Here is a 22,869-nt window from a genome sequence, read left to right on the forward strand (position 1 = left end):
GAGTTTCAAAAATCCAAATTGCAATCTAACCCAGCTTTGATGAAATAGAACTAGAGTAAGGTAAACGTTGGTGAAATCTGGTTAAGCCTTTTCTGTTGACATCATAACCATTAACAATTTTTTGAAAACATCATCACACTTCAAGCACACTGAATGCTGACTCCCACATTTGCACAAAATGTCTAAAAAGGCTTTATATAACACCAGAAACTAATGAGACTATGGTTCGGATGGCAGTTGTAAAGCACTTAGGCTTCACCCCTGTGGTTTTATGACATTTTCTGAGCCCTTAGACTAAGTTACGGCTCTCTCCTAAGTGTCCATTAATCTCTATTTCCTCACCAGTATAGTGAAGCCCGTGTGTTTTTTTGTCTCCTTCACTGCCACGTCCTGCTGATCATGACTTATTCAGAATTTCTGATTCATTTCAATTTCTTTTTACTTTTAAGCTGCTATTATTTATTGTGCTGTCCTCCTTTTGATGCACTATTGCACTGCACTGCCATTTCCCTGTCACTTTCAGTTCACTTCACCTTGACTTACATTGGAAAATGTGTACACCTTTAACTGTATTCCTTGTTCACTCATTGTGCTACTATTTTGTGATTTTGAGATCTGAAAGCTTCTTTGCATTTAGTCACATTATTAATACAATATAGCTCAGCAAACTTGAAACTTTTAAAATGGTGATTCATGTTTTAATACTTACACTTCGCACTTCGATGCTCTACGATAATCAAACAATACATATCCTTAACAGACATTTGTGTTTTTTTCCAATTTGAATTTGAGTATGTTCCGAACCGTCCATTTTTTCTTTGCATATTTGTAGACATGTCTGTCTGAATCGTGTGTCTAATATATATATGAATTTTATTTAAAATGTCACAAAGCGTTACAAGAAGACAAAAAAACAAATGAGTGCTGGCTTTTCCACCTGATGATCTGGCCTCAAAGGGACAAGCTTGCTCAAACAAGGCTTCCATCTTGGAAGCTAAATTTCAGAGCCATGTTCCAGATCCCAGCCTCATTAAGCAATGCCCATGGAGAATCAGCTAGTAATTTGAAAAAAATCTTGAATCAAACTTTATCAGAAGCTTAGTTCCATACCAGACTAGCACATAGAAACTAGCTGCATGTTACATTTGCATGCCTGCATGTGTCTAATGATTGATCATCTCATTAGAGGACGTCCACCAAACTTGACGTTATTGATGCTCACCTTTCCCTGAATTTCTTTCAAAATTATCATGCTAGAAATGTCCTGCCCATTCGATCTATGTATATTTTAACATTTTCGCCTTGAATTCTAACCCTTCTATTTTGCTGGTGAGAAATGGATGATAAAGGTTAGAATTAGCCTCATTGTGACTATACTGGCCAAGATGGGTTCATACCAACTCAAAGCTATGGCCCTGCAAAATTTAGAGGCCATTTGAATTCATGCATGGGAGGAGATTGGAGCTCTGAAATGTTCCCTTTTCACTCATTCAATTCCGCCCAGATTCCTTTTATAACCTATTTTCCTTTTATGAGTCAGTCGTGTTACTGTATTCCATTCTGCAAATTGAAACAAAATATTTTAGTTAGGCTGCACCAGATGTCAAGTGAGTAAAGGCACTGCCCTTTTTAGCATTTAGCTGTACAGGTCAAAGGTTGCAGGTTCGTTACCCAGTCTCTGCTGAAATCGCTGATCTTATTCTGGGCAGCAGTTAGTGTTCTACAATTAGGCTTCAGTGCTCTGGGTGAGAGAGGGGAAAACCGGTCACTTCCTGCTCCTGATTGCAATTCACTCATTGCAACTAGATCTTGATTGGGAATAGCAGAGGGCTCAGTTGTGATGCCATCCATGAGTGAGATACCCTGCCAACTCACTTTTGAGGATCATTCTTGAAGCATGGCCACTTGTTTAAAAAAAAACTGGATCATACCCTAGCAATAATTAGTTCTAAATAAAAATTAGCAAATTGAGTAATGGAATTAATTTCCTTTTGTTTCTCATTGGTAGGGCCACCACTTTGGAATTAATTTCAAGGCTGTCTGCAAGAAGGCTGCTTGGAGCAGTTTTGCATGCTTTCAACTAAGCATTGTTATCTTGACCAGACAGCTCCGAATCATAAGTACTTCAGTGTTACTGTGCCCCAAGCAAGTTTAAAGTTATCGGTCGTCAGAGACAAAGTCTGATTTCTACATACTTGAGTATACTTACTTGAATTCCGAGGGGGAATATTTTTTTTTTTAAATGATGGAATATTTGTATTAGATATGTCCTCCTTATTCTCTGAACAAAGCTTGAATTGGACTTTGCTCCTTTCTGACATAGTGTCACAAAAGCTATCGATTTACTCTCTGTATTTTATTGTTGTTCCTGGCGTTTCAATATTGTTTCATTACAGTGACCTAATGCAGGATGTTGATCAAAATGAGGACTTGTATACAGTAGGGTTGGGGATTGTTACCTGATAAATGTGAGTGTGCATGGCTCAAAGGTCTTAGTAAAAAAGTTGTTCTTCTTCTTGGGTGACAGAAATTCCTATTTCTATGTGGAAATTGAATTTTATGCAGAGTGAGAAATACCATATCTGAGTTAATCTAAAATGGTTTGAAACTAATGCTGGTGTTGGAATATTATGTTGCAGCATTCAAAATTTCAAACTCTGTGTACAGATGTCCATAAAATAGCAAAAAGTGGTATGAAGGTGACAACCTAAAAGTGCGGTGTGTCTAAATCTTGGAAGTGGTTATATTTGCACGCATAGTTGAAAGTGCTGGATGTTCTCAGGGACTTTAGACCTAATTTTGTGAAATGGTTTTATTAAAGCAGTGAAATGACACCAATAAGAAATTAGGATATTATTGTGGTGTAACTTGTACCCTCAATAACTTGAAATACCAAGCATGATGAGGGACTTTCTGTTATCAGATTCTTGTCTTTTTTTTGATGCACTGGAAACTGTACATTCCTTTGCTATTTGACCATGAACGCTGACTGAGTGAGAGATTTTGCACTCCACTTCCTCCCAGGAGCGGTAAGCCCAATATAGCTCATAGGGCGGGACTTCTGTGCCTGGCGCAGGAACTCCCGCCCCGTTCCAGATTTTTGGCTGTCTGCCTTTTGTGAACAGGTCGGATGTATAGAATCAGTTGACGTGTTGGAAATCTGTGTGAAGTGAAGTAGTCATATATAGACGTGCATGCAGGAAGGTAACAGTGATGGCGTCCATGAGCGGTGTGGTCAAAGGTCGCATGGAGTACTGAAAGGTCGGGAGAGAAAAATACTCGTACCTGCAGGGAGATCATAGGAGCATCACTGAAGGGTACAGAGTAATGCAGTAATGATGGCGGGGAAGAATAATAAAAGCTCGGGGAAAAGCTGAGGATCCTTGGAAGGAAATGACTGTGTTGGCAAAGGTTGGTGATGTTCGGTAAAACGGAATGGTGGACTGTATTGTCGGTTTTGTATTTGTTTTCTTGAATTCTTGAATTCTTGAATTTTTAAATTATTTTTACAAATATTTTTGTGAGGTGAATAAGGGGGTCAGTGAGGAAGCAACATAGCAGCCAGTAGCTTTTGTTACTTATGATTTGAGCAAATCACATGATTATTTGCGTCAGTCAGAAAAGTGTGACCATTTTGTGTAGTAGACACATTTATGGTGTGATTCCCGGTATCTTCAAAATGTTCATTTATTTATAAATAGATTGATGGGCTAATATGAATGCCGTTTCACAATAATTTTGTTTCTGATCCTGGAATATTGTTGGGATTAGAATATCCTGCCATGGTGTCCACATGTGCAATATGGCAGAATAGGGACCCCAAACTGCACTGGCACCCTGAAATGGAGTAAGAACCTGTTTCTGACATTATCCAAAGTTTCTTATATTCTTAACATAACTCACGATATGTGAGTGCATTGGGAGTGATAGCCAATCAAAGTGAGGCCTTTATTTGTCACTTTAATTTCCTGATTATTAACAATTACTTCAATTTTTTTAATCATTTAGTTGTCTGACAAATTAAAATGCTGACACGTCTTTCCATTGACAAAATATAAGAGAATAATTTTATTAAGGCAGTGTTGTCCCGTAGAAATCACTGACTAGTGGCACATATGGCACTGTTTTAGCCATGGGCACTAAATTTAGTGGAAAGTGCCTTGCATACACTAACACAAAACAAGTAAATGTATCGTTATGTATATTTACTCAAGAAATATTCATTACTATTCAATAACCAAGGAGGTAAAGTACTCAATGACCAAAATCACTTGCACACTCTGTTTTTTAATCTTACCAATAAATACAAAAAAGGTTAAAGTACAATGCATATGCTGTGCACATATAGCAGTGTCTATCACTCATTTTTAAAATTTACGAATCAGAAATATAATTAGCCTCATGTGGCTATATTAACCTATTCGGTAAGAGGCACAGGCTGTGCTTATTTGCATTAAACATTTTTGATGGATTTGCTGAATGTTTCTCGCACAGGTTGGAGGAATTACTGTAGATATCTGACAGATTCTCAAATAAAACTTTCCTTTTGGTATCACTGTAAAGCATTTTGGAGCAGTGGCAATAATGGACAGGGCGAAAGAGCACTGGGTGCAGGTTCTGTCTGTGAACAGCTTCACTTCCAATTAGAGTCACTTTTCTATGGAAAGTATTGAGTGCAGGTCAGGCGCCTCCGCGTTGAGTACATCTCTTGGATGCTGATTCTGACCAACAGTGTCCGAGCCCTGTGGCCCAGGAAGATGAATGCTAAAGATCTTTCTTGCAGTAAGAAAAAAAGGATAACCCACAGCCATTCAGTATCCTTTTTTAATACATTTGAAAAATATACTTCTCAGTTAAAGTTATTGCGACTATTAAAAGCATGGAGCCGTAATACACAGTAAAGTGAGGCAGGTTTCTGTGCTCTTAAAACAAGCATTAATATGACTGCTTTGGCAGCTCAAGCCCTCAAATATTAGTTTAGGCGGCTAATACATGTATTTAACATAGAAACATAGAAAATAAGTGCAGGAGTAGGCCATTCGGCCCTACGAGCCTGCACCACCATTCAATAAGATCATGGCTGATCATTCCCTCAGTACCCCTTTCCTGCTTTCTCTCCATACCCCTTGATCCCCTTAGCCGTAAGGGCCATATCTAACTCCCTCTTGAATATATCTAATGAACTGGCATCAACAACTCTCTGCGGCAGGAATTCCATAGGTTAACAACTCTGAGTGAAGAAGTTTCTCCTCATCTCAGTCCTAAATGGCCTACCCCATATCCTAAGACTATGTCCCCTGGTTCTGGGCTTCTCCAACATCGGGAACATTCTTCCCGCATCTAACCTGTCCAGTCTCGTCAGAATCATATACGTTTCTATGAGATCCCCTCTCATCCTTCTGAACTCCAGTGAATAAAGGCCCAGTTGATCCAGTCTCTCCTCATATGACAGTCCAGCCATCCCTAGAATCAGTCTGGTGAACCTTCGCTGCACTCCCTCAATAGCAAGAACGTCCTTCCTCAGATTAGGAGACCAAAACTGAACACAATATTCCAGGAGAGGCCTCACCTAAGGCCCTGTGCAACTGCAGTAAGACTTCCATGCTCCTCTACTCAAATCCCCTAGCTATGAAGGCCACCATACCATTTGCCTTCTTCACCGCCTGCTGTACCTGCATGACAACTTTCAATCACTGATGAACCATGACACCCAGGTCTCGTTGCACCTCCCCTTTTCCTAACCTACCGCCATTCAGATAATATTCTGCCTTCGTGTTTTTGCCCCCAAAATGAATAACCTCACATTTATCCACATTATACTGCATCAGCCATGCATTTGCCCACTCACCTAACCTGTCCATGTCACCCTGCAGCCTCTTAGCGTCCTCCTCACAGCTCACACCGCCACCCAGTTTAGTGTCATCTGCAAACTTGGAGATGTTACACTCAATTCCTTCATCTAAATCGTTAATGTATATTGTAAAGAGCTGGTGTCCCAGCACTGACACCTGCGGCACCCCACTAGTCACTGCCTGCCATGCATAAAAGGACCTGTATATCCCAACTCTCTGCTTCCTGTCTGCCAACCAGTTCTCTATCCACGTCAGTACATTACCCCCAATACCATGCGCTTTGATTTTGCACATCAATGTCTTGTGCGGGACCTTGTCAAAAGCCTTTTGAAAGACCAAATACACCACATCCACTGGTTCTCCCGTGTCCACTCTACTAGTTACATCCTCAAAATATTCCAGAAGATTCGGTCAAGCATGATTTCCCCTTCATAAATCCATGCTGACTTGGACCGATCCCGTCACTGCTTTCCAAATGCGCTGCTATTTCATCCTTAATGATTGATTCCAACATTTTCCCCACTACCGATGTCAGGCTAACCGGTCTCCAATTACCTGCTTTCTCTCCCACTCCCTTTTTAAAAAGTGGTGTTACATTAGCTACCCTCCAGTCCATAGGAACTAATCCAGAGTCGATAGACTGTTGGGAAATGATCACCAATGCATCCACTATTTCTAGGGCCACTTCCTTAAGTACTCTGGGTTGCAGACTATCAGGCCCCGGGGATTTATCGGCCTTCAATTCCATCAATTTCCCGAACACAAATTTCCACCTAATAAGGATATCCGCCAGTTCCTCCTTCTCACTCGACCCACTGTCCCTGAGTACATTCTGAAGGTTATTTGTGTCTTCCTTCGTGAAGACAGAACCAAAGTATTTGTTCAATTGCTCTGCCATTTCTTTGTTCCCCATTATCAATTCACCTGAATCCGACTACGTTTGTCTTCACTAATCTTTTTCTCTTCACATATTTATAGAAGCTTTTGCAATCAGTTTTTATGTTCCCTGCAAGTTTCCTCTCGTTCTCTATTTTCCCCCTCTTAATTGAACACTAGTCTTCCTCTGTTGAATTCTAAATTTGTCCCAGTCCTCATTCGTTGCTTTTTCTAGCCTATTTATATGCCTCTTCCTTGGTTTTAACACTATCCTTCATTTCCCTTGTTAGCCACGGTTGAGCCACCTTCCCCGTTTTATTTTTACTCCAGACAGGGATGTACAATTGCTGAAGTTCATCCATGTGATCTTTAAATGTTTGCCATTGCTTATCCACCATCAACCCTTTAAGTATCCTTTGCCAGTCTATTCTAGCCAATTCACGCCTCATACCGTCGAAGTTACCTTTCCATAAGTTCAGGACTCTAGTTTCCGAATTAACTGTCACTTCTCCATCTTAATAAAGAATTCTACCATATTATGGTCACTCTTCCCCAAGGGGCCTCGCACAACAAGATTGCTAATTTGTCCCTTCTCATTAGGATGGCCAGCTCTCCAGTTGGTTCCTCGACATATTGGTCTAGAAAACCATCCCTAATACACTCCAGGAAATCCTCCTCCACCGCATTGCTACCAGTTTGATAGCCCAATCAATATGTAGATAAAAGTCACCCATGATAAATGCTGTACCTTTATTGCACACATCCCTTATTTCTTGTTTGATGCTATCCCCAACCTCACTACTATTATTTGGTGGTCTGTACACAACTCCCACGAGCGTTTTCTGCCTTTTGGTATTCTGCAGCTCCACCCATACCGATTCTACATCATCCAGGCTAATGTCCCTCCTTAAAATTGCATTAATTTCCTCTTTAACCAGCAACGCCACCCCGCCTCCTTTTCCTCTCTGCCTATCTTTCCTAAATGTTGAATACCCCTGGATGTTGAGTTCCCAGCCTTGGTCACCCTGGAGCCATGTCTCCATGATGCCAATTACATCGTATCCGTTAACTGCTGTCTGTGCAGTTAATTCGTCCACCTTATCCTCGCATTGAGGCATAGAGCCTTCGGGCTTGTTTTTTTAACACACTTTGCCCCTTTAGAATTTTGCTGTAATGTGGCCCTTTTTGTTTTTTGCCTTGGGTTTCTCTGCCCTCCACTTTTACTATTTGTTGTGTATCTGTAAAGCATGCACTCCCATGTTCCGCCACCAGGCAGCTCATCCCCTGAAGTCCCAAGGGATCCCAGCATCCCTTGGGAGCACTGTATATAAGCCGGCCTCTAAGGCCTGTTCCTCACTCTGGAGTGTCTTAATAAAGACTGAGGTCACTGTTACTTTAACCTCCCTGTGTGCAGTCTCATCTGTGTTAGGAACACAATAACTGGTGACGAGAATACGAATCCAACGCAAAGATGCAGCAAACTGTGGGCATCCTGGAGAAGTTCTCGGAGGGTGAGGACTGGGAAGCCTATGTTGAATGGCTAGACCAGTACTTTGTAGCCAATGAGCTGGATGGAGAAGGAAGCGCTGCAAAAAGGAGAGCAGTCCTCCTCACAGTCTGCGGGGCACCGACCTACAGCCTCATGAAGAATCTTCTGGCTCCAGTGAAACCCACAGATAAGTTGTATGAGGAGCTGTGTACACTGGTTCGGGAGCATCTTAACCCGAGGGAGAGCGTGCTGATGGCGAGGTATCGGTTCTACACGTGCCAGCGATCTGAAGGTCAGGAAGTGGCGAGCTACGTCGCCGAGCTAAGGCGACTGGCAGGACAATGTGAGTTTGATGGCTACCTGGAGCAAATGCTCAAGAGACTTTTTTGTACTGGGCATTGGCCACGAGACCACCCTGCAAAAACTTTTGACTGCAGAGACACCGACCCTCTGTAAGGTCATTGTGATAGCACAGGCATTTATGTCCACCAGTGATAACACCAAACAAATCTCTCAGCACACAAGTGCTAGCAATGTTCATAAATTAACTAGACATGTATTTGCGAGCAGAAATGTACAGGGCAGAAACCACGAGTCTGCAACTGCCAACAGGCCTCAGGTGACCCAAATGACTCAGAGTCCCCAACAAAGGATGAATGCAAGGCAATTCACACCTTGTTGGCATTGTGGAGGCTTCCGTTCAGCCTATTCTTGCCGCTTCAAAGGGTATGTTTGCAAGAGCTGTGAAACAATTGGGCACCTCCAACGCACTTGCAAACGAGCTGCAAGCTCTGCAAAACCTGCTAACCACCACGTGGCAGAGGAAGATCGGTCCATGGTGGATCAAAGCAATTTCGAGCCTCAGAGAGAGGAGGCAGATGCTGAAGTACACTGGGTGCACACATTTTCGACGAAATGTTCACCTATAATGCTAAATGTAAAATTGAATGACTTACCCGTAGCCATGGAACTGGACACTGGCGCTAGCCAATTCATCATGAGTAAAAAGATGTTTGAGAGACTGTGGTGTGACAAGGCATTCAGACCAGCCCTGAGCCCCATCCACACGAAACTGAGAACGTACACCAAAGAGCTTATCACTGTCCTGGGCAGCGCCATGGTCAAGGTCACCTATGAGGGCACGGTGCATGAACTGCCACTCTGGATTGTCTCGGGCGATGGCCCCACACTGCTTGGAAGGAGCTGGCTGGGCAAAATCCGCTGGAACTGGGATGACATCCGAGTGCTATCGCATGTCGATGAGGCCTCATGTACCTAGGTTCTTAACAAATTTCCTTCCCTTTTTGAGCCAGGCATTGGAAACTTTTCCGGGGCGAAGGTGCGGATCCACTTGGTCCCAGAGGCGCGATCCATTCACCACAAGGCGCGAGCGGTACCTCACGTGATGAGGGAGAGAGTAGAAATCGAGCTGGACAGGCTGCAACGCGATGGCATCATCTCCCCAGTGGAATTCAGCGAGTGGGCTAGCCCGATTGTTCCAGTAATCAAAAGGATTTGCGGCGATTATACAGTAACTATTAATCGTTTCTCGCTACAGGACCAATACCCGCTACCTAAGGCAGACAACCTATTTGCGACGCTGGCTGGCATATGAGGAGAGACTGGATCAACTGGGCCTTTATACACTGGAGTTTAGAAGGATGAGAGGGGATCTCATAGAAACATATAAGATTCTGACAGGACAGGTTAGATGCGGGAAGAATGTTCCTGATGTTGGGGAAGTCCAGAACCAGGGGACACAGTCTTCGGATAAGGGGTAGGCCATTTAGGACTGAGATGAGGAGAAACTTCTTCACTCAGAGAATTGTTAACCTGTGGAATTCCCTGCCGCAGAGAGTCGTTGATGCCAGTTCATTGGATATATTCAAGAGGGAGTTAGATATGGCCCTTACGGCTAAAGGGATCAAGGGGTATGGCGAGAAAGCGGGAAAGGGGTGCTGAGTTGAATGATCAGCCATGATCATATTGAATGGTGGTACAGGCTCGAAGGGCCGAATGGCTGACTCCTGTACCTATTTTCTATGTTTCTATGTTTCTATTCACCAAGCTCGACCTGACTTCGCCCTACATGACGCAGGAGCTGGAGGAGTCTTCGAAGAGCCTCACCTGCATCAACATGCACAAGGGACTGTTCATCTACAACAGATGCCCGTTTGGAATTCGGTCGGCTGCAGCGATCTTCCAGAGAAACATGGAGAGCCTACTCAAGTCAGTACCACAAATGGTGGTCTTTCATGACGGCATATTGGTCACGAATCGGGACACCGCCGAGCACCTACAAAACCTGGATAAGGTCCTCCAGTGACTGGATCGAGTAGGGCTGCTGCTGAAGAGATCGAAATGCATCTTCATGGCAACAGAAGTGGAGTTTTTGGGGAGTAAGATCGCGATGGATGGCATTCGACCCACAGTCGTCAAGACAGAGGCTATCGGGAACGCGCCCAGGCCACAGAACATCACGGAGCTGCGGTCGTTCCTGGGACTCCTCCAACTATTTTGGTAACTTCCTACCCGGGTTAAGCACCCTTTTAGAGCCCCTACATGTGAAAATTGAGCAATGGTGAGAATTGGGTCTGGGGAAAAAAACAAGCCTTTGAGAAAGTCAGATATATTTTATGCTCCAACAAGCTGCTTGTATTGTATAACCCGTGTAAAAGACTTGTGCTCGCATGTGATGCATCGTCATACGGAGTCGGGTGTGTATTACAGCAAGCTAACGTTGCGGGGAAGTTGCAACCTGTCTCCTACGCTTCCAGGAGCTTGTCTAAGGCCGAGAGGGCCTTCAGCATGATTGAGAAAGAGGCATCAGCGTGTGTGTTTGGGGTAAAGAAAATGCATTAGTACCTGCTTGGTCTCAAATTTGAGCTAGAAACTGATCACAAGCCCCTCACATCCCTGTTCGGTGAAAACAAGGGGATAAATACTAATGCCTCAGCCCGCATACAAAGGTGGGCATTCATGCTACCAGCGTTTAACTATACCATCCGTCACAAGCCAGGCACCGAGAACTGCGCGGCTACCATTGGCCAACACGGGGATGGAAATGGCACAGCCTGAAAACTTGTTGATTTTGGCACAGCCCGCAGACTTGTTGGTCATGGAAGCGTTTAAAAATGATAAATCACCTGACACGGCCTGCCAGATTAGGACTTGGACCAGCCAAGATCCTCTGCTGTCCCTCGTTAAAAAAAACTGTGTACTGCATGGGAGCTGGGCCAGCATCCCTGTTGAAATGCAAGAGCTAATCCAAGCCATTCCAGCAGCGAAAGGACGAGCTGTCCATTCAGGCACACTGCCTGTTGTGGGGTAACCAAAAAGGGCAGGGAAGACGTTCATCTCGGATCTCCACAGCACACACCCAGGTATAGTAATGATGAAAGCGATAGCCAGATCCCACGTGTGGTGGCCCGGTATCGACTCTGACTTAGAGTCCTGTGTACGGCAATACAGCGTGTGTGCTCAGTTGAGCAACGCACCCAGAGAGGCATCACTAAGTTTGTGGTCCTGGCCCTCCAGACCATGGTCGAGGATCCATGTCGACTATGCGGGCCCGTTTCTCGGTAAAATGTTCCTGGTGGTGGTGGATGCTTTTTCAAAATGGATTGAATGTGAAATAATGTCGGGAAGCACCGCCACTGTCACCATTGAAAGCCTGAGGGCAATGTTTGCCACCCAAGGCCTGCCTGACGTACTGGTCAGTGACAATGGGCCGTATTTCACCAGTGCCGAATTTAAAGAATTCATGACCCGCAAAGGGATCAAACATGTCATCTCGGCCCCGTTTAAACCAGCCTCCAATGGGCAGACAGAGTGGGCAGTACAAACAATCAAACAGAGCCCTAAACGAGTCACAGAAGGCTCACTCCAAACCCGCCTGTCCCAAGTACTGCTCAGCTACCGCACGAGACCCCACTCGCGGGGTGTCCCCGGCTGAGCTACTCATGAAAAGGACACTTAAAACCAGACTCTCGCTGGTTCACCCCAACCTGCATGATCAGGTAGAGAGCAGGCGGCAGCAACAAAGTGTAAACGATGGTCGCGCCACTGTGTCATGGGAAATTGATCTGAATGACTCTGTGTATGTGCTAAACTATGGACGTGGTCCCAAGTGGACTGCGGGCACGGTGATAGCTAAAGAAGGGAATAGGGTGTTTGTTGTCAAATTAGACAATGGACAAATTTGCAGAAAGCACTTGGACCAAACGAGGCTGCGGTTCACAGACTACCCTGAACAACCCACAGCAGACACCACCTTTTTCGAACCCACAACACACACCCAAAGGATCAATGACACCACGTCGGACCAGGAAATCGAACCCATCCTGCCCAACAGCCCAGCAAGGCCAGGCTCACCTAGCAGCCCTGCAGGGCCAACAACACGCCATCCCAGCGAGGGCACAGCCAACACACCAGAACAGACATTTGTACCGAAGCGGTCCACCAGGGAAAGAAAGGCTCCCGACTACCTCACCTTATAAATAGTTTTCACTTTGACTTTGGTGGGGGGAGTGATGTTGTGTATCTGTAAAGCATGCACTCCCATGTTCCACCACCAGGGAGCTCATCCCCTGAAGTCCCAAGGGATCCAACTCTGGAGTGTCTTATTAAAGACTGAGGTCACTGTGTGCAACCTCCCTGTGTGCAACCTCATCTGTGTTTGGAACACAATACTATTCTCCTTTCTACCTTTTGCTTCTGCCTCCATTTTATTTCCCTCTGTCTCCCTGCAAAAGTTCCCATCTCCCTGCCATGTTAGTTTAACCCCTCCCCAATAGCACTAGCAAACACTCCCCCGAGGACATTGGTTCCGGTCCTGCCCAGGTGCAGACCGTCCGGTTTGTTCTGGTTCCGCCTCCCGCAGAACCGGTTTCAGTGTCCCAGGAATTTGAATCACTCCCTTTTGAACCACTCCTCAAGCCACGTATTCATCTGAGCTATCCTGTGATTCCGACTCTGACTAGCACGTGGCACTGATAGCAATCCTGAGATTACTACTTTTGAGGTCCTACTTTTTAATTTAGCTTCTAGCTCCCTAAATTCGTCTTGTAGGACCTCATCCCATTTTTTACCTATATGCACCACGACAACTGGCTGTTCACCCTCCCTTTTCAGAATGTCCTGCACCTGCTCCGAGACATCCTTGACCCTTGCAGCAGGGAGGCAACATACCATCCTGGAGTCTCAGTTGCGGCTGCAGAAATGCCTATCTATTCCCCTTACAATCGAATCCCCTATCGCTGTAGCTCTCCCACTCTTTTTCTTGCCCTCCTGGCAAGAGCTACCCACGGTGCCATGAACTTGGCTGCTGCTGCTCCCCCCTGAAGAGTCACCCCCCCCGAACAGTACCCAAAGCGGTGTATCTGTTTTGCAGGGGGATGACCGCAGGGGCCCCTGCACTACCTTCCTTGCACTGCTCTTCCTGTTGGTCACCCATTTACTGTCTGCCTGTGTACCTTTTTAGTGTGGTTTAGTGTGTTTCTGAAGTACTGCACTGTAAAGCACTTCTTTCAGAAAGATTGTTGAGGATAATAGTTTGCACTATACCTCCCACCTGAGAGGAGTTATTCTCCCTTAGTGTGTGGAAATCAGTATCTAGAGTCATGAAGGATGCCAACAGATAGCGGGTAATTTTTCAGGAGTTCAGTGGGCAAGTTTGGTGGTGGGTCGGGTGGGGAAAAAATGTTTTGACAGCAGGTCAGGATCCCACTGTTAACCTGCTGCCACACGCCTGTCGGGTCTATTAGCGCTGAACAGACCCGACACGCAGCGGCGGGGAAGGCAATTCAGGTCATTATGACATTGTTAACAGCCCATTAAGAAGTATTCACCTTTACATTTTATGAGGTTGCCCACGGTTTCCACGCTGCTTGGGGATCATGTCAGGTAAGGGCGTTGGGAGTTGTATGACCATGGAATCATCTCATTACTTGACAGCTGCAAATGTGCTACAAAAGCTCCATCTCACTTTCCAAGCTCAGAAATTGTTGCTTACTGCATTTGGAAGAGAGATTGAGCTTTATGCAGATTGAAAGTGTTTGGAGTAAACACTATCCAGCGTCATCTCATTGGAACAACCTCTCTTGCCATTGACAGATCACTTCTGTCATCTCAAGTTTACCTGCCATCTATTCCATCAGCATCAGTGCCCTTGAAACTATCTCACCTTGGTCCTCAGAATCCCACCACGGTCAGCCCCAACACCAGCAGCACCAACAACCACACCAACCTTCTCCGCAATCAACTGATGCTACACAGGGCATCAGCTCCCGACCACATTGCTGCCTGGGATGCCAGGGATGGATTTACTTCACTTGACGATGCACACACTGACTGCCACATGATCACATGATGCACCAGGTTGGCACTACCCCACACCAACGCATTAAGCATCCTTACAATGCCCAAGCCATTCCTTTCACACTCATCATTGTGGGGTGAGGGGGGGGGGGCGGTGCGGGTGGTGGTGGTGGTATTGTTACATCTCACCATTCACTGCAACTCACTAAACCACTTCCAGAGGTGAACACAGATCTATCCAAGAAGGCAAAACATTGAAAATAAAGGTTTAAATGTTTGACACCACATTAAAATAAACTTTACATGAACATTGCCCAAAAGACTCAAGTGCCTAGTGTTGTTAGTTGGTATGATTGGACAAGGATGAGGGCGAGGGTGAAGGATGGCTCGTGAGATGAGGAAGTGATAATGTAGATAGAGATGGATGGATGGAGGTGCAGGGTAAGTTGGTGTCAGTAAAGATGTGCAGGAGTAGGGTAGGGAAGGCAGAGTGTTGGAGATGTGATGAGTGGCACAGCAGGATGAGGTTGAGTGTGGGCTTGCAGTAATATTTTGTGATCTACTGAGATCATTGAAATGTTTGCGCCACTGCAGGCTGATCCTCCTGACAATATCCCTGCTTGTGTCCTCCTGTGCAATGTGCAACCTGGCTGTGTTAATCTCCTGGGGAGGTTTCTTCCACCCATTGGAAGGGAAGAGAACCTCCCTGCTTGCTGTGACATATGGAGGGAGTCATGGGAGAGCCAGGGTGCAGCTGTGAATCTGTGCAGTGTTTGCAGCACCTCAAAACTGTAGAACATTGACAGCACAATTGTCAAACTACATTAGCTCATGGTCCCTTTAAGGAAACTGGCTGATGACGTGTCATCAAATTACATCATTAGACCCGCTTTCTTCAATTGGCCGGGAAATGCACTGGACGGGCTTAACAAGCCCAATCAACGTAAAATCATTCTAGACAGTGGGCTGGAGCCAGCAGCGGGATCGAGACCCACCACTGATGTCGCCCGTCACGTAGCCACCGAGGTAGGGGAAATCGCGGCCATAGTCACTGTAATGGATGCCAGTTAGAGGCGGCTTCACAAAGTATATCAGCTGAAAGGGTATTTCTGTACAGCAGAAACAACAGATCCCCAGCAAGTTCCACTTTGGGCCCAAATGGAACTATTTCCTCTCATAGCAGAGATTTTGTAATCTAGTTTTAATGCCTGGGCTTCCACCTTTTCCAGGAGTCATAGTCCTCTTTCATTGTTGGTTCATTGCATCAAAGGTCACAAAACTGGTAAGAACATCATGTACTATAAATTTTCATTCATAGCTTATTTTTCTCTGTGATGTTAACAACCTAGGTTCTTGTTGTACATGACATTATGTTTCATACATTACAACAGTGACGACACTTCAAAATACTTAATTCGCTATAAAGCACTTTGGGAAATCCTGTGATCGTGAAAGACATTATATATAAATGCAAATCTTTCACACACAAATCGAAGTGCAGTTAGGTTTGAGTGATTTTGCATATAACATGCACTATATTGCATTCAAAATAAGCATAAAACTATTGTATACAAAGACTTTTACAGAAGAAAAACTGAAAATATTTCAGTAAATGCTAACAAAGCTGGGTTCATCCAGGTCCAAGTCGCAGTTAACTAATACTTTCAAGTTCAATTATTTGTGAGAAAATGTAATTTAGAATAAAATTCAGAAACATATTCATATCATTGTTTTGAATTGTTGCCTATTGTAATCCAAACCTATTTTGTTCCTGTTGTTATAATCATTTTAAATGCAAGTAAAAGTGTAAGTTAGTGTAATTAAATTTGGCAGCAGAGAAACTCAATGAACAGTCAGATCCAGGGCCTCTGTAATCAGAACTCTGATAAGTAATCTATCTTTATTCATCAGGCACTTCTTATTTAAACCTGGCACTGGATCTTCTCCACTTTTTTGTACAACTGGTCCTGGTTACCCTCTCACTTCGAGCACTGTGTATTCTCCGCCACCTCGACCCTTGCCTCGCAGCACTTTCTCAAGGTCTGCGTTCAGTCTGAAAAAGCCCTACAAGTACTGCAACTGGAAGTGCACCGCCTTGAGTGCCATTATCATTTCTGTAACACTGGTGATTCTACTTGCCTACTTCATTGGTAAGTTGCTAAGTACATTTATTCTTCCTAACCTTGTTTCTTCAGGCAACTCAAGAGTAAACTATTCCCATTTTGTTTTGATTTACTGTGGGCCAAATATCGGCCTTTTGTTGCGCGGTCCTAGGATTTGGACCCAAGTTCGACTTTCTCGACGGAACACCAGAAACACTGCGGGAAGTACACTGACTCAGGTGTGTGTGGGTGTCTTCAGAGTAGGATTTCATCAGCTCTCTGTCTTCGAGTATGAATCTTTTTAGGAGTCAGACCACCTCTAACATAGTTGAGTTTTGCCCTGAAGTGAATGTATAGTTGTCACTGATGAAATATTTATGCTATGCTCTTGTCCCATATTGTTCTGAGGGGAAATATTGAGCAGAAACGGGAATTTGACCTTGTTTTATTCCTTTGCACATTATTTTACAGATTGTAAACAAGCTAGAATTCTCCATTGGCTTAGTGAGTGAATGCACAATGTGTTGTGATACTAAGCCTTATGGACCAGAAGGCCTTAGTCCCTAGTCTGTGCGCAGTTAGCACATCTCAGCCAGAAGGCTGTTGGGGTGCTGCAATTGGCCTTAGCAGCCACCACCCCTCCGCCCCCCCCCCTCCCCCCTGCCAGGTTAGTGAGAGGAAAGTTAACCAAGTTAACCTTTCCTAATTGCTAGCCAGTATTTTCTGCTGGAAAAGGTGCACAGATGGAAGTCAGGTGAGAACAGAATCATGCCCAGTTGTGATGCATCTGTGATTGAATAGCCCCCTACATTCATCTTGTCGTCTCCCTCAGGAAGAAAGATCAGTGGGCGAGGTACTGGAGGGCTCATGGTATTCCTTCAGCACTTCCTTTAGGAGAGGAATAAAATAGACAGAGGACATTTATTTAAAAACTGCTGTTTCAATACATTTTTGAAAAAGCTGGAGTATTAGAAAAATAATTTTTCAATCTTTTGAGTCAGAAAAAAAAATCACAATGGACTGATAACATTCAGAATTGAAGCATTGTTTTTTAAGATAGCCTAAGTTTGAAGCTTGCCAAGAAATTGACTATAATCTCCTCTCATTGATCTCAGTTAAGGCTCACAATTACAATGAGTTTTTCCAATCTCACTTGAGGTTTCACTAAACAGGAGTCTGAATCCTAAGTCAGACTCTCATTTCGAAGTCATGACATTCAAAGTTCTGGTTTGAAAGCACGGAGGGAAATTTCAATTCCGAGTCTAAGCTTGAAGATGCACTGTGTGGACAATGAGATAGAAGTGCTGTTGTCCTGCAAACTGCAAGTTCCACGACTAACATAAAAAATACTTTTCTATTGCAATCAATCCTTCCTCAGATTGTTAACAGCATCTGAAAAGAAGCAAACCGAGATAATGTATTTGCTATCTCTCTTAAATGGATTAATTCCTTTACTGAATCAGCAGACAGAGCAATTTTCATACAAATGCCTTGAAGGGTCATTACTACCATCGTGTAGCACAATTTCAACTCCTAAGAATTTTGGCCGCAGCATAACTCTTGCAAAATGTTACATGCGAGTCTGAAGAATAAATAAAGGTATTGGATTTTCCCCATTTTATATTAAAATCAGCAAAGCACAGGCTGCGTGTCCACATCTAGCTGGATCTGATTGAAGATGTGTTCTTTCTCTTCTTTTGCAACCAAATCATTTGAGAGGTGGCTTCATACTGAGGTCTGTGCAAGATCACCACTGGAAAGCTGCCAACAATGCTCACAAGATTAAATCAGTGTAATTACTCGACATAATTACTGGAACACTGAAACTATTAAATTATTAAACTAGAATGAATCTGCCTATTTAAAATAAATTTTCAATATCAGGACCAATGACATGATAAGATAATTAATTAGAATCTCTTGAAAGACAAAGTGCTATGAAATACAGTATTTAAAGTGGCACTCTATTTTATTTGGGGATGGGGCTTGAATAAATGTAAATAGTTTAATCAAATCAATACCTTCTACTGAGCATTCTGAATCTGTGTCATGACAAATTTTAACACAAAATTCATCAGAAAATTTAGCAGAAAAAATGGGTGTTAATAGAAAATTTTGTTTTGCGCTCAAATTGATTTTTTAGCTACAATTATTTACAGGAAAAATGCCATCCCCTAGCATGCAACTCATTGTCCCACTGCCTTTATAAACAATTGCGTCTCCTTGCTGCTGGGAATTCGAGGTAGAATGACACCAATGTAGGGTGGACTGCATCGTTCCACAAAACTGTCATTAGCAGTTGAACCAGATTTTTTTTTATGAGCTCTTGAGGTAATAATGGTATGATGCTATCTGGGCAACAGAGACAACATTGTATCATATATTTTCCTGTAACACCACTGGTTCTTATTTTATGGGCATAGATGTTGATATAATTACTGCTATTGGAGGATCTTAAACTCTGCATTGGCATGCAAAATGTATTTAAGGGGAAATGGGAGAATTCACTCGCCTCTATCTCTGACACAGGTTTGAAATTTAGCATGCATCAGTTCAATTATTAGCTACCAGATTATTCTGACAAGCTTGTATGCCATGTCAGCAGATTAATTAATTAGTTTTCTACCCACTCAATAGTAAGTTATGAGCAACTTATACTAATCGTTCTGGTCCTGTTTTGTCTCAGTGCTTTGTTGAGAAAAAATTTGATTTGCGCATTCAGCATTCAGTGTTACTGCAAAGATGTCAGGCATTGTCCTGAAGTTCAAGAATAAACTGACTCCATTGGGTATGATTATCGCTTTCGTACTGGTTCTTTTATATTTTTCAACCGTGCTTAGGCTGCCTATTATTCTAACATCAACAACTGTTGGTTAATTGTGGAGCATCATTGGTAGTGATCTTCAGTGAGAGAAAAAGTACTATGATCCAAAATAGTCTTCTGTCTAGACTGAGGACCATAGTTTGAAGATAATATTCTGTGAGGGAAAGAGACAGGAGAATCTAGCAATAAAAATAAATCAACTGATTAATTGTTGACCCAGTATTTCAGGTAAACGTGTCTTCAGTGGAACTACAAATATTAATTTCCCAAAAAGTTTTAAAAAGCCTCCCTAAAACATTACAGATATTATTTGTTCTATTTCTGAAATAACATTTCAGTTTCTTAACATGTTTAAACATGGAAGTAGTTGAATACTTTGAAGCTAGCGTGTTGTACTTCAGTATTAACTGAAGTGTAGACTCGAGTTAAAACATGATAAATATGTTTCCAAAAGATCATCACTGTCAAGCTCAAAGTTAAAGGATGCCTATTAATTGAGTTGTTGCAAAGATGTGCAGCAATTAAGCAAAAGCCCACAACATTTAATTATGCTTTGGTCACATGGACTTATTAAACACACTTGGCACTGCAGATTCCTTGATGGCTGTGCAGCCTAAATAAAAATGGCTAGTGATTGATTAGACTGTAGAAAATTACTTACATTTTATTATTGAAATATGAAAAGCTTCATGATTAGGATTTGAATGGTTTCAAATGGCAGCCCTCTAACTAACTATAGATTTTTCATAATGAAAATTGTAATTGATTTTAAGAGCATAAGAATTGTTGTTGCAAAATAGTCTTGAACTAATAAGAACATAAGAAATAGGAGCAGGAGTAAGCCATTTGGCCCCTCGAGCCTGCCCCACCATTTAATAAGATCATGGCTGATCTGATCATGGACTCAGCTACACTTCCCTGCCCATTCCCCATAACCCTTTATTCCCTTATTGCTCAAAAATCTGTCAATCTCTGCCTTAAATATATTCAATAACCCAGCCTCCAGAGCTCTCTGGGGCAGAGAATTCCATAGATCTACAAACCTCTGAGAAGAAATATGAGTGGAAATATCCTCTCTGCATCCACCTTGTCATGCCCCCTTATAAGTTTCAATAAGATCACTTCTCATTCTTCTGAACTCCAATATAGGCCCAACCTACTCAACCTATCCTCATAGGTCAACCCCTCATCTCCGAATAAACCTAGTGAACCTTCTCTGAACAGCCTCCAATGCAAGTACATCCTTCCTTAAATACGAAGACCAAAACTGTATGCAGTACTCTCACCATTACCCTGTACAGTTGTAGCAGGACTTCTCTGCTTTTATACTCTATCCCCCTTGCAATAAAGGCCAACATTTTATTTGCCTTCCTGGTTACTTGCTGTACCTGCACACTAACTTTTTGTGTTTCATGCACAAGGACCCCCAGCTCTCTTTACTGCAGCATTTTGCGATTTTTCTCCATTTAGATTAATGAGTGACCTTAATTGAGGTTTGTGTTCATTTGTATTCCACTGAACTTTTAAAGCTGTGTTGAAAAAAATGAGATGTACTAAATCTACAAATCCTACCTCTAGTGACATTGACAATTTGATTACCACTTCCACCTACACTTAATCAGCCTTCAAACTTCTTATGAAACCGCTTTGATAAATTTGGATTTTTCCCACTCCTGTGAACTCTCACCACCACCCCAACCCCACTATCCCCATTTATAGCATGGACCAGTCTTGTCAACAGGAGGACAAAAAAGGCAGCTATAAACTAATCTCTCTTCAACCTAAGTAGCTGAGGACCTTCCATTCCTCCCTGGATTGGTAGATGAGTGGTTTCTCATGTTCACACATTCGACACGAGCATTCTTGAATAACTAAGTTGTCTTGTTTTTGCTCCACTAAGTTCCCCAGTTGTTGGACAATCTCAAGCATGTTTAAATGTGAGCAAAACCTCTTGCTGCTGGTATGAAAAGAGCAGAAGAGCTTTGGCCAACTGAGGCATTTTTTACCTTATTAGCTGTTTTACAGTGGCACTAAGATGAAGGCAGAAAGTTGTGTTCATGCTTTCAAATCGATTTCAGGTGAATGTTGACAATTCAGATGAAGCAAAAAATGGCAGACGGGAGTCAAATGAATGTATCCCATTTCTACAATAAATCACTTGCATCATCAATAATCAGCAACTTCCTTTAATCATGTCCCTGTAAATATATCTCCTGTTTAAAAACCACACTGTAGAAATACTTTTCTTTTCAAACTTTCAGATTCAATCCCTTCATGCCCTGTCCACAGTGCTGATGGAAATCAATTCAAATTGCATTTTATTGTTTGTTATTGGGATGTGGTCGATGTTGGCAAAAGTGCACTTTTGTCCATCATTAGTTGCCCAGAGAAGGTGATGGTGAACCTTCTTGAACTGTTGCAGTCCTTGCAAATATGATGCTCCCACAGTGGTGTTAGGTAGGGATTCCGGTATTGACCTACAACGCTGAAGAAATAGCGATTATATTGATCTGAATTTAATTTAATTTCAGCAACAATCCAGTGTAAATTCCAGACAGTGGGCCCAAAATTCCACATTGCCGATTTTTGGGCACTATCGAAGAATAACGACCGTTTTTTTTAGTGAGCGATAGTGCAAAAAAAAAGTCTGAAGTTTTGCCATAACTACCTTTCATTTTGGCGCAGTACAGAAAGACTTCTGGCTTTGAGGGTGGAGCTAAACTTCTGAGCCGAAAAAGTGAGGCCCTGTTCTGCGCATGCCCAAACATTTAGGTTTCCAGATTAATGTGTAATTGTAGAGCTTTACTCTGTAGCTAACCCGTGCTGATTTTTCCCGTGCCGACCTGCTGAAATTTCCAGCATTTTGTGTTTTTATTCCAGATTCCAGCATCCAGTATTTTTCTTTTGTATTCGTGCTGTACCTGCCCTGGGAGTGTTTTGATGCTGAAACTCCCTGTCCCAGCCAACGACTCGCAAATGGCCTGTCATAGCCGCCCCTATCCCTGGCTGAATGGCCCCCCGCTGCCGCCCCTCTCCCCGGCTTGGCTTCCACCTTCACCCCGGACTTCTTTCGAAGCCGAGTGCCGAGCTCCTGTGTCCGGCCGAGGGAACGATCCTGCCAGCCAGCACTCTGACCCTGTGTGCCTCGAGCCCGGTGAGCAGCGGTTCGGTGGTGGAAACTCAACTCACAATTTACTACAATAAATAAAGTTTCTCTCTTCCCTCCGCATAAACAAACATTTTTAATAAGTTTGGATATAATATAAGTCTTCTTCCCTACCTCCAAAACCTATAACTCAGCTCCGATAAACAAGATGGCGTCTGTAACGCCGATTTCTATCTGACTCCGACTTGGTAAGGTTTACAAAGCGGTACACAGCGCCGTCCTTAAAAAAAAATAATAATTGT

At 43.2% G+C, this 22,869-nt stretch overlaps 1 protein-coding gene across 3 annotated transcripts in view; it reads left to right on the forward strand.

Annotated features, from left to right (window-relative positions):
• Positions 1 to 22,869, forward strand: part of tenm4 (teneurin transmembrane protein 4) — a 969,538-nt gene that overhangs the window by 654,592 nt on the left and 292,077 nt on the right. For all 3 annotated transcript variants that reach the window (XM_070892063.1, XM_070892064.1, XM_070892065.1), the window contains one exon: positions 16,447 to 16,685. In XM_070892063.1, the coding sequence (XP_070748164.1) occupies positions 16,447 to 16,685 (239 nt within the window). The remainder of the gene's footprint in view (positions 1 to 16,446; positions 16,686 to 22,869) is intronic.

Source organism: Pristiophorus japonicus, chromosome 10 (genome assembly GCF_044704955.1).
Source record: "Pristiophorus japonicus isolate sPriJap1 chromosome 10, sPriJap1.hap1, whole genome shotgun sequence".
In the NCBI taxonomy this organism is placed as follows: domain Eukaryota; kingdom Metazoa; phylum Chordata; class Chondrichthyes; family Pristiophoridae; genus Pristiophorus; species Pristiophorus japonicus.